Source organism: Leptosomus discolor, chromosome 3, assembly GCF_034619465.1.
Source record: "Leptosomus discolor isolate bLepDis1 chromosome 3, bLepDis1.hap2, whole genome shotgun sequence".
Taxonomy (NCBI): Eukaryota; Metazoa; Chordata; class Aves; order Leptosomiformes; family Leptosomidae; genus Leptosomus; species Leptosomus discolor.
Window position 1 is genome coordinate 52,875,336 of NC_141393.1, and position 12,104 is coordinate 52,887,439.

The following is a 12,104-nucleotide window of genomic DNA, read 5'->3' on the forward strand; positions in this document are numbered from 1 at the left end:
GCTTTTGCAGCAGCTGGTGCCTGGGCACGGCCCTTGCTAATTAATTTGGGAGGGATTTGCTGGCCTGGACACATATGAGAAACAAGAAAATGTTATCTGCAGGGGTGTGGGCAGGCGGCCAGCGGCAGGGCAGGCACCGGGGACTCGCTGCAGGGGGTACATGCTTGGGAAGAAGCTCAGCCCAGTACACAGGCAGGGAGATGTCATCGAGCCCCTCTTTAATTGCATTATTAACACACAGCTAGAAAAAACATCATGATTAAAACCAGCCACACAAGGCACAGGGCCGCATCCTTACCCTGAGGGACTCACACTGTGGGGATGCACTTCTGGGACGTGCTTGCAGCCCCCACTTATCACCCCCATATTTACACCCCAGGCCTCGCATAGCACAGACCGTGGCACCAGATGGGGCAGCTCCCAGTTTTTGGACTCAAATTGTGGTTTTGCACATAGCTATGGAAATGGGGAGAATTCCTTCAAAGTGAGAGCTGCAGCCACAGGGAAATCAGTGTGGTCCCCCTGCCTAGTCCCTACCAGGGTGGGGGAATCAGTGATTTCGCCCGTTCTCTGGCCAAAATGCTTTGAGTAATTTCAAAGCTGAGAAGTCAAATATTTCATTTTCAAGATGTCGAAAACTTTTGTCTCCTGTAGATTTTTATTTTACCCCAGAAGGTGGCGGGAAGTGATGAATTCAGCACAAAATAGGAATATTCAGTAACTTCCATCTGCAAATCCGAAGCCAGGTTCAGCTCTGGCACATTGCAGTGTATCCATCCATCCACCACTCTCCAGGTGACTGGACGCTGGACAGACAGCTGGACAGATGCTGCCAGCCCAAAACACACACGTGAAAGCCCTTTGCAAGGAGCACACCTGGCTGGGGGTACCCTGAAATCCCATCAATACTGGGCTGGTCTGGTCTCCATAGCTGGCCCTGCTTAGGGCTTGTTACCCAATGCTTTACCAGGAGGGAAACTGAGGCAGAGGGGGAACGGCACAGGGGACATCTCTGTGGATGGCATTAAGCCAAGTGAGCCAGGCTCAGCACCCACTTGGCCTCTTCCCTGGCAGATTGGTCAGGCTCATTAGCATTTACCAATTCACACAGCGGGTTGAGCAGGCTCCAGCAAACCCCACTGGTGGGAGGGCTGTCAGGGTGCCCAGTGCCCCGCTGGGTGTGAGATGCCAGTTTAGGTTCCCCCCACCTATTCCCAAGCAGGTGCTCTGTTAGGATCGCAGGCTAATTTGCCTGTGGAGAGGAATGCATGGCTGCTCAGAAATGCCACCTCGGAGCGCCCAGCAGCTGCCTGCCCTGCCTTGCTGGAGCCCTGGGTAGGAAGGTCCCGATGCAAGGGAGGCTGTGCCCACAGTGAGCTCGGCCATTAGCTGGAGGATGCCAAGGCCCAGAATCATCAGCAGGGTGGAAATTCAGTACTTGAACGCTCAAAATGCGAACACGAGCTGGAAGAGGGCTGAGGCTGGGAGCAGAGCTTGCAGCTTTTCCTTGAAGAAAAGCGCAGGGAGGGGTGCTTGGTGCAGACGCCATGGTCAAATCCTGACACCAGACTTGTGCCTGGCTCCTGTACTCAGCCAGACACAGGCTAGTGGCTGGGCTGGGGACACAGGACCTCTTATGACCACTTTCCTGCTCTCAGTCTCCCAGGGCCAGGTTGCTGTGGAGGAGCTCTGCTACCAACACCCCAGTGAAAGGCATCCCTGTGCTCTGGGGAAGGGGATGCTCGGGGTCCAGCTGAGCTCTGTGTGGGGATGGTGACAGTGGGGAAGTGGCAGGGCCCTGCCAGGCAGGAGGGACATGAGAATGTCACCAGGCTCATCCTGCTGTGGTCAGGCCAGGCCTTCCTGGAAAGCCAGAAAATCCAGCCCTGGCTCCCTAATGGGTCTCGGATAGGTGATGCTGGGGAGTGGCCAAACCCCAGGCTGCAGCGCCAGGCGCTGGGAAGCGAGAGGAGCAGCCACAGCTTGTCCTTTGGTTTTCCTCGTGGCTGGGAATGATTGGGAAGGAAAGCCAGTATTTATGTATTTGCCAAAAACTGTTGTTGGGGTGGGGTGATTGCATGCAGGGAGTCGGGTCAGGCTGGGATGGGGCAACTTTTGGGAGAGGGGCAATATGATGGGAGACTTCATTCACATTGAGGGGGCAGCGGTCCCACTTCGGAAGAGGGAAGAAGGCTTAGCACCTCAAGCTGAGCGGCTTCGTGGCAGCAGTGGATGGGCAGCTGCTGCAGGGAAGGGCTGAGGCTGCAGGCAGCGGGAGGGGGAAATGTTAAAGCCCCCGGCTCCAGCATAGGCTGCATTACTACCCAGGGTGCCTGGAAAGGTTGAAGGCTTCCCCCAAATACCACTGGGCTTTGACTGGAGCCCAACAGGACTGACTTCATCCTGCTGAAATGTATCATTATGGCCAGGCAGGGAATTTGCTGTGGGGTTTTGGGGGAGCTGAGTGCAGGGTGGAGCATGCCCAGCACCCAGAGCCTGCATTTGCTGCCTGCTGTCAGAGGGCAAGGGCCTCCTGGCCTCCTGCATAGCTCCTCGGTTTGATGACAAGCTGAAGGGACATACTGTGGGTGCTGAGGAGAGGTCCAACATGAGCCCCTGCCACAAAGGTGCGCTGGAAAGGCAAGGACCACCCCATGGTCAGGCCTGAGGATGCAGCATCCTCCAGTGAGCTGTTCATCTCTCTGTTGCAGCCACCCTCTGTGGGAAACCAGGCCTGTTTCAAAGCGTCTCTCCAAAGAAAATTACTTTTGGCAGCCCTTAGGCAACGGCAGGTCTCTGCTGACCTGCTCCAGCGCTGGCATCTGTTACGGCTGTCACTGTCCTCCCCAGCTATCACCCTGCTGTGCCCCCGCCAGCGAAAATCTGCCTCCCTGTGCAACAGTTAGGGATGGCCTGTACAGCTTTGGATTTCCTTTGCAAACCAGCTCACACGGGCCCCATGCCCTCTCTGATACCGTTGCCCCCCCAAAGTCCCCATCCCAGGGGTCCCAGCCTCCTGCTCCGCGGGGCTCTGTCGGGTGGGGACTCAGCGGGGACACAGGCAGGGGTACGCTGTGGGCCCCTCCAGGGCTGTCAGCTCACAGCAGCAGTGGGACGGGTGCACCGTATTCCCCACCACACGCCAAGAGGCCGCGGCAATGGGCGCGGGCAGCGGCCGGCCGGGATACCTGGGTTCCCCGGGGCGGGCGGCTTCGGCGGCAGAGGGCAGCAAGCCACCGGGCACCCAGGGACACGCGTGGCTTGGCCACCCTAGGGGCTGGCCCCGGAGGGGGCCGGGCCGGGCGGGGCGGGGGCCTCCGGCGGCGGGGACGGCCCCGGAGCCGCGCCCGTTTAAAAGGGCGGCGGCGGCGGGGCAGGGGCGATAGTGTGGTCGGGGCGGGCTAGGTTGGGGCTCTGGGACCTGCTCTCCACTCAGGTAGGCTGGGCTCGGCTCGGCGTTTCGGGGATTGGACACCGTGGGGAGATCCAGTCTCCCCTGGAGTGGGGCTAAGCCCCGCTGGCAGGAGGGCAGCGGGGTGGGGGCTCCCCCTGATGACCTCTTTGCTTTCCCCAGGTGCAAACATGGGGTGCTTCACCTTCATCAAGGTCATGATGATCCTCTTCAACCTGGCCATATTTGTAAGTGCACCCCAGCTGATGTCTCTGACCGGGGGGGCCGAGCCTAGCAGCCCCCCCCCGGCTGCTCCGGGAAACTGGGATGAAGGGCTGGGGTCTGTGCGAGCAACTCCTAGGGAGCACCCTGAGCCGGGTATGGGGTGAATGAAGCCTGCCCATGTGGGTTCTCCTGCCCCTCCACGTCCCTTCTGTGGTGGGTGGAGAGGGGGGTGTTAAGTGTTCGTGGGACTCATGCTGCTGGGACCCCGGTGAGGGGTCCAAGCTGAGGACTTAACCTTGTGGGGGTCTCTCAGCTCTGGCTGAAGCCCAGGGGACTGTGCTGGGCTCTGGGGACTGTGGCTGTTGCATCAGCCACCCGTGTCCTTCCCTGTGCTGAATCTCTGGTGGAGGGTCCTGGGTGCCCCAGAGCAGGGGGGTTTGCTGGGTCTCTGCCTGGGGGGCTCTGCTTCTGTAGGGGAGCAGCCCATGTGCAAGGCAGTGACCTGTGGTGTTGGGGGTCTCCAGAGCACGCACAGCCTCTGCTCCCACCCAAGGCAAAGGGTAGTGCAGCTCCTGAGAGCTACTCTGGCTCTGCAGGAGCAATGGAGCCACCTGGAAGGGCGTGCAGTGGGAAGGGGAGGTGCAGAGCCCCCAGGCTCACCCTGCCAAAGAGCTCCCTTCTTAGAGCTCCTGCTGGGACCTGGAGCTGGTGGTGAAGGTTGAGTGGGTGAAGGGCAGGGCTGGGGCAGGCTGGAGGCAGCCCTGAGCTGCCCTTGCTGAGAGTGTGTGTGTGTGTTTGGAGCCAGGAGCTGCTCAACTGTTCCCCCGGGTGAGCAGGCAGCTTCCCTGGCTGGAAGAGCTCATGATGGTTGCCAATGTCTGAGCTGGCTGCATGTTGCCCCTCAGGGGTGGGGGGTGGGCATGATGCTGCTGGCTTGCCTGCCCAGCACAAGTGTTTCTGCTCTGCTGCTGGCACTAAACCCCCTTGGGCTGGGGAAGGGGGCAGCTGAGATGCTGCAGCTGGGGACGTGCTGGCGGTGGGGTGTTTCAGGGTAGCGACCTATCTGTCCACCCCAAGCCTGTAGTGGCAAAGCCCTGAGCTGCCCTCAGTGGTCACAAAGTCTTGCTTTAGTACCGTGAAAACTTTCAGAGGGAAGAAATACCTGTGTCAGGACCTTCCCCAAAGCCTGGATCTCTGCCTGCCTGGGAGCTGATGTTGTATTTCTCCTCCCAGCTTGGTGGTGGGACCCTCCTGGGAGTTGGCATCTGGGTCACGGTGGATGGACAGTCATTTCTGGATATATTTGGGACGCTCTCCTCTAGCGTCCTGCAGGTTGTGAATGTGAGCTACTTCCTCATCGTCATTGGTGCCATACTGCTGGTGATTGGCTTCCTTGGGTGCTGTGGTGCCCAGAAGGAGAGCAAGTGTCTCCTGATGATGGTATGGACTTGACTTATCTCCTTATCGAGCCTCATTTCAGCTGGGTCTCTGGTGAGGGAGGTCTGAGGGATAGATTTCTCTGGAGATGTCCTCCTTGGATGTTCCCATGTGGTCGAAGGCTGGGTGGACCTTGGAAAGGCAGTGCTGGAACCAAAGTCTGCCGTGGGCAAGGGTGAAAGGAAGCAGAAGCTGGTGCTGAGCAGAGGTCTCTGTTGGAGCATGTCCAGAGAGGTCAGCCCCATGCAGGCAGAGGGTTGGAGGACCCCAAGGTTGTGCTGCTTCTGCCTTGGAGTAGTGCTGAAGGCAATGAGATGGGGCTTGAGCCCTGATGGAGGGTCCTGCTGGCCCTTGGGAAGCAGATGGGTTCCTGGGGCCCCTGTTGACTCTGGCTGTTGCTTTGACCTCCCTCCTCTTGCTGTATCCTAGTTCTTCTCGGTGGTGCTGATCATCTTCATTGCTGAAATTGCTGCTGCCGTGGTGGCTCTGGTCTACACAGGTCTTGTGAGTGGCATATCTAAGTCTTGGGTTGGGCTAATCTGGGACCTGTCCTACCCCTTGGGAAAACAGGAGACACTGGGGCTAGCAGTGCTGCTAATGGATGGGGAAGCCGAGAGGTGGGCACTGCTGCAGGAGGAAGCATGCCAGTCCCTGCTGGCACCAGCTACATGGGCAGGCTGGGCCGGCCTGCTGGGGTGAGGCTGGTGGGATCAGGGATTCACATGGCCCTAAAGAAATGAGGTTTATGGTACAAGTTTCACCCACTTCTTTCTTTCAAACCCATTAGTCCAGTACCAGCCTAGGCTTGACACCTCTAATGGTAGGAGCCACATGGGAGAGGAAGTTTGCTTCATGCTGAGCAAACTCAACCCCTTATTAGGCACCTGAGAAACCACCTGGGGAGAAAGGTGACTGCCTCATTAGGCACTGGGGAAGTCAACCGCAGGGCAAACGTCATTCCTGGCTCCCTCAGCTATGCTGCTTATCAGGTGACTCACTGGTCGTAAGTGGCCTTGGTGCCATAAAGCACTGGTTAGTGGGGAAGAGGCCAAGCTGTCCTCGGGCCGAACGGACACAGTGTGACATGCTCCTGGCTATGCTGGGTCTGGTTGGTCTCCTCCCCATGGTCTGAGACCAGCATGGGGGGCTCTTGGCTCTGTTGTGCTCACCAGGACCTTCTCTGATGGTGTTTCTCTGCCTCTTCTTTCAGGCAGAGACGCTGCTGACGGCTGTGGTGACCCCTCTCCTGAAGGAGAAGTATGGGGTGGATATGAAGCTCACGCATATCTGGAATGTCACCATGACAGAGGTGTGCTGAGCCCTGGAGCCCTCACCTGTGGGTCAGGATGCTCCCAGCACAGGCTTGGTGGTGCACACCTGGGTGGGCCAGTGGGATGGGAATGGGGATAGCATTGCAATCCTGGATGTGCTGAGCTGTCACCACCCCATCAGCTTCCCAGGTGCCTGGGATCTACCTGCTTGGGATCTAGTGGTCCCATGGCTGGGACAATAGCTGCACATGCTGGAGCAGGGGGTAAAGTCCTGGTCCTAAGAAGGCCATTGAGCACCCCCCTCAGAGCTGAGTGACCTCCTTCATGGAGTAGTGGGGTCCAGACCACGTCTGACCCAGGAGGGAGACCTGCAGGATGCTCTCCCCATCCCATCCTCTCTCTCCCTCTTAGGTCCATTGCTGTGGCCTGAATAACTACACAGACTTCAACAACTCTCAGTGGCTTGAGAAACACAATACCTACCCGGAGCCGTGCTGTGAGGACATGAAGCCCTGCAATGCCACGGTTGCAGCACAAAGCAAAGTCCCGGTATGGATGTGCCACCTGGTTTGGGGTGTGCCTTGGCATGGGGAGGGAGACCTGTCCTGTAGCTCCAGCCTCAGCTCTGGACATGGCAATCCCATGGGCTTTAAGTCCTGGGGGATGCTATGGTGGCCTTAGCTTGTCCCTAGTGGAGACAAGCAAAGCTTTGGTCCTAAAGGAAGCTCTGCAACAGGGTGGCATGCCTGGAGCTGAGCATGAACCCAGGAACAACTCTGCCTTTTTGGGTGCTTTCTGTGCCTCTTCCCCTCCTTGCCCAGCAACACTACGCTTTGGCCTGAGAAGTGGCTGAGATGAGTTGCCCCCTGAAGCCCCTAGACTTCTCCATGGCCGTGCAGCTCTAGGCTGCAGAACCATACCTCCCTTTCTGGTGATGCTGTGCCCCAGTGGTTGGGAGATCACTACCCCTTGCTCATCCTCACCTGTGTGGTTGCCTCCTGCAGGGTTGTTTCAATCAGATCTTGGAAGAAATAAAAACTAATGCAGGTGTGGTGGGTGGTGTGGCAGCTGGCATTGCTGCTTTGGAGGTAAGTGCCTGAGCTGACTCCTTCTCCTTGTACCTGGAGATGAGCAGTGGGGCTGGGACCAGCCTGGGTGGCCAAGGGGCTGCAGGGGTCTGGTGCAGCCCCATGGACCAGAGACTGTCCCAGGGTGGCTACTGAGCCTTCTTCCCTGGGCACACCTAGCTCTTTCTCCTTGTGTGCGCTGGGCTGTGACCCAAACCCATGCTGAAGTGGGACACACAAGGGGGGTGCTGACTCACCTCTTGCTGCCCACAGATTGCATCCATGGCTGTTTCCATGTACCTGTACTGCCAGCTGGATCAGAAATGACCCCGCAAGGCAGGAGGATGATCTGCGCCCGCCCCACCCCCCCCCACCCCCCCCTCCCCATGGCAGGGTGCGCCTGTGGTGTGCAGTGCTTTTGGGGAGGACCCAATCACTCCCTGGGCCTGATGTCCTGTGCATTGTGATTTATAGCTGTGTTTTGATCTACTGAGCTGGGATCTGTAGAGTTTATGTGTATATTTTTGTACTGATATGGCACACCGAGTCTGTACATAGAGATTTGGGGTGTTTTGTGGGTTTTTTTGTTGTTGTTGTTTTTTGTTGTTTTTTTTTTTTTGGAGTGGGGTGGTGGGGAGAAGCTACTTGGTCTGTGTAGCTGATGCCAGCAGGAGATAAGGCAGCACAATGGCTGACCAGGGCTGCTGATCTGGCAGTGGCACAGCAATATCTTGATTAAACCCTTGCAGGTGGGTGCTGTACCTCTCCCATGCTGTCCCCACTGTGTCCCTATGCAGAGGCTGGCACTGGGGCTAGCCTGTGCCCCCCTGCATTGCTCCATTGAACTGGGGCTTGTGCCCAGCCAAGGTGTTGTAGATTGTAACTGCACCCTCACATGGGGATGTATCTACACCCACACCCATTTTCTGCCCTGTCACCCTGTTGTCCCCTAAAAGAGATGCTGGCTGGTCTCTGTCCCGGCCCTGGCATGAAGACAGCCCTGTTAGTCCCTGGCCCTGCAGGGGCCAGGGCTGCCTGTACACTTGTCATTTCATAGTTGAGCCCCTCTCTGTGCTGTAAAGAAAAAAATAAAAATAAATTTTTGATCTTGGATACAAATTGTTTCCTGGAGTTCCTCTGAGTGCTGCTTTCAATAAACAGCCTTTGCCTGCAGGATCACAGCCTTGCCTTGCCTTCCCCTGGCCATGAGCCCCATGCAGGCAGCATAGCCCTGTCTGGAGCCTGCCTGCCCTCCCTCCCTCCTCTGTGGCTCCTCACCTGCTTGGGTGCTTGCAAACAAGCTGCCCGGTGTTTGCACAACAGCTGGGGAGCGGCAGGGGCTACCATTAGCCTTGCAAACCTACCCTGCCCTCCCTGACAGCTGCTGCTTGGCTTGAAAGGCAGGGCTGGTTTGGGGTGTGTGGGGTTGTACTGGTGCCTGTGTGCCCATCAGCCCCAGGAACCCAAAATACAGTTTTTGGGGTGGTGAGGGGGAGTGGGTCCTGCCAGCCCCATCTCTGGGCATGTCCCTCCCCCCCCAGCACTATCCTACAGGGCCTGTGTAATGCATCCACAGCCCCTCTACGCATGGAGATGTTGGGGGTCATGGGAGGGTTTCCAGCCCCCCTCTTCCCCCAGCATTGCTACCACCCTGCCTTTAGCATCCACTTGCTGTGCTTCAGTTTCCCCATTTCAAAAGCAAGGCAGGTGGTTTGCGAAGTGGCTGTTGTAGAGAGCTGCTTCACCCCATTTTTAATATGAGGCTCCCTATGTTCCTGTTTGGGGGGTAGAGTGTGAGGGCTGTGGGGTGGTGGAGGTGAAGGACGGGGTGATAAGCAGCAGGGCAGGAGGCCAGTGTGCAAACAGCCTTCCCATGAACCACCTTGCTCCATGCTTGCCATGGCACCACCTTATCAGCTCCTGCACTGGGTACGGGGCTGCACCAGGGCGCTGCCATGGCCCCTCTGCATCCGGCATCTCCTTGGCACTATCCAGCACCCAGAACACTGGCAGGAACAGCTGAGTGGCAGCAGGACAGGCGCAAGGGACCCGCTCCCCACCCAGGATGACTCAGCCACAGGGACGTAGGTTCTGACCCTGCCCCATGGTGAGGCATGGGGGGAAGCTGCCAGAAAATGAGCTCCTCTTCCTCCTCCTTGCTGAATGGGTGAAAGTCCTGGTTCCACCATAAACTGATGACCGCATGGGTGACGTCAGGCCTTTTTTTTTCCTCTTTTCCCTCCCTGAGCATGCAGGAGCTGCCTGGACCTTGGTGCTGCCCAAAGCCCTTCCTGGAGGTGTCCACGCCGGGCACCACTGGGCATACGTGGCCTGCTCACGTCTCCCTCTGCTCCCTCTTGGGGCTGCCTTGCAAAGCCAGCTCCTGGCAAACCCCTTTCACCGTCACCCCCACGGGGTGGAGCAGGCTCAGGGACAATGCCTGGCTGGCCAGAGGCACCACGCTTGGCACCTCTTCCCAGCCATGGGGTTTCTCTGAGACAGGGCAGGCAGTTTCTGTGACATTGAGTTTTGGCAATAACCCTGCAACCACCGGCTTGGTTCCTCCCCTCTACCTGCTGGGGAAACTCGAAGGACCAGTTTCTCCTCCCGGATGCGATTCCTCCTCATTGCCCTTCCCGGATCTTGGCTCCCCTGGCAGCTGAAGGGCAACAGCAGGGGGTAAGCCAGGCTGGTGCAGCCTCCCCTGTGCTCCCGCTGTGCCTCTGCCCTCTGCTTCCCACTGCCCAGGCACCGCTGGAGCTTCTGGGCTCCCCAGAGGAGACCCCATCCCAGCTGGTTCCCCACCAGCCCCAGGATGCACTCCAGCCCACCACCCGTCCCCACCAACCCACGTGGGTGCCACCAGGCATCTCTGCACCTTGTAACCCTTAAGACTTGCCTGATTCCTCACAGCCAGCACACCAAAAGCTGACAGTTGTGTTGTCAGAGCACGAGGCCAAAAAGTCCCTGGGGGCACGTGGTAGCGAACAGAAACTTCCTTATTGCCCCCGGGAAGGCGTCCTTGGACTTGAGGTGACCGAGCAGCTGATGGGGTGTGTCTGTGCCAGGGTGGGGGTTCCTCTTTACCACCCATGACAGGGGTGGGGGAGAGCAGGAGGGTAAAGTCTCCCTGGTAGGGACTGCAGGCAGCACCCTGCCACCTGCCAGAGCCTGGGTCACTTCTGTCTCCAGCCATGAACCCTCTGGTGCTCTCCAGCCCATGGGTTGTGCCCTGCTCCCCTCCACCGTGGGAACTAACCCCTATGCGGGTGCCAACCAGCCTGGCCAGCTGGCGTGGGCAGAAACCGTCTGGGATAAGCAAAGCCAGCAGGAGAGAAGGGCAGGGGGGCTGGGCCAAGGGCAGACTTTGCTTTTCTCCTGGGTTGGATTTGCCCCTTTCCTGGCTGTGGAGGTGATGAGGATGGTGGGGAGAGACCCAGTCATGCAGGGGGACACCAGGCAGCAGAGCCAGGGTCACCATCAGGGCTGGGCTCAGCAAATAGGCAGCATTTGGCCCCTGTGCTCCAGGGTTTACCCTGTACAGGGAAACAGGGGTGCATGCACACCCCCCTGCCCACCCGGAGCCCCTGGGAGCGGTGTGGCAGCTCATCCCATCTGCTGAGGCCCCACAAGCCCTCACACAATGAGGACTGGCCCGATGTCACTCTATTCCACCCTGCCCATAGCAGCCTTGGACCTTCTCCCTGTGGGATACAGCTACTTTCAGAGCCCATGCAGGGAATTTGCCCCTTGTTGGGGTGTGGGATGACTCAAGGCTGAGCTGCTCCCTCAGGCAATAACCAAGCGGCTGGGGTGTGTGTGCTGGAGGCTGGGCTGGGTGGGGTGGATCCAGCACCCCCTCCCCGGCAGCCTCCTGCAGTGCAGCATCTGCATGGGCACAGGAAGGGGAAAATGAGGGCTGGCGCTCCTGGCCGTATGGAGAAGACAGCTACCTGAAGAGCTGCCTTTCACTTCCCAGAAGCCCCACGGGGTGCCTGTGCACCCATTGCCCCACCACCATGGGTGCCGCGCATGGGCCAAAGTCCCAGGAGATTTGCAGGGCCATGGCATTGCCTGCCCCAGGGCACAACGGGAAAAAGCCTGCATGAGAGGGGTGTGTGCTGGCAAGGAGCGGGCAGCCCCTAGATAATGAGTTGCCCCATCTCTCCTGGGAATTAGGTTTGGTGGGGGACAGGGTGCATCATGAGAGAGAGGAAGAATTGCAGCTCTTTGGGTTTGTGCTGATAAAGGAAGCGAATGGAAAGCAAAATGAAACTCATCTTGCATCAGCTACCCAAGGAGTGCCCCCTGCGGGGGATTTCCCCCCGCCTGACGTAACAGCCTGGCTAGGATGTTCCCAGACCGGAGAGGACGTCCTCAAAGGACATGGGCTGGCCCAGGGGAAGAAGTGAGACTGTGCACCCTTTCCCCATCACAGCCTTTCTCCCTGGCTCCCCTTCTCCTCCTTCTCCATGTCCCAGAGATAAACCATCCTGAGTGCCCACCCAGTCCCAAGGGTGCTTTCTGGGCAGCTCTGTGCCCTGGTTATTTGTCAGGCTATATCAGAGGTGGTGATGGAAGGGCTATTCAAAAGGCAGCAGGCAGGAGCTGACATTGAACCTGGGGTGTTAATCATTAACGTCGCACTGGGCAGGACATGGCGTAATAACCGTCATGGTAACAATCCTGGGGACCCTGTTGAAGATTAATTCA

The 12,104-nt window shown here is 58.3% G+C and overlaps 1 protein-coding gene across 1 annotated transcript; it reads left to right on the forward strand.

The window, feature by feature from the left end:
• Positions 1-3,582: 3,582 nt before the first annotated feature.
• TSPAN1 (tetraspanin 1) lies at positions 3,583-7,718 on the forward strand. Its single transcript, XM_009951250.2, has 7 exons — positions 3,583-3,639; positions 4,850-5,056; positions 5,483-5,557; positions 6,264-6,362; positions 6,736-6,873; positions 7,329-7,412; positions 7,665-7,718. Exons 1-7 carry the CDS (start codon positions 3,583-3,585, stop codon positions 7,716-7,718), a joined length of 714 nt encoding a protein of 237 aa, XP_009949552.1.
• The last annotated feature ends 4,386 nt before the right edge of the window (positions 7,719-12,104 follow it).

Bases quoted from the DNA above. Each gene is read 5' to 3' on its own strand.
- TSPAN1 (XM_009951250.2), top strand. From the start codon at position 3,583: ATGGGGTGCTTCACCTTCATCAAGGTCATGATGATCCTCTTCAACCTG. The intron at 3,640-4,849 runs GTAAGTGCACCC...TTCTCCTCCCAG, and splicing joins TCTTCAACCTGGCCATATTT to CTTGGTGGTGGGACCCTCCT. The intron at 6,363-6,735 runs GTGTGCTGAGCC...TCTCCCTCTTAG, and splicing joins GGAATGTCACCATGACAGAG to GTCCATTGCTGTGGCCTGAA.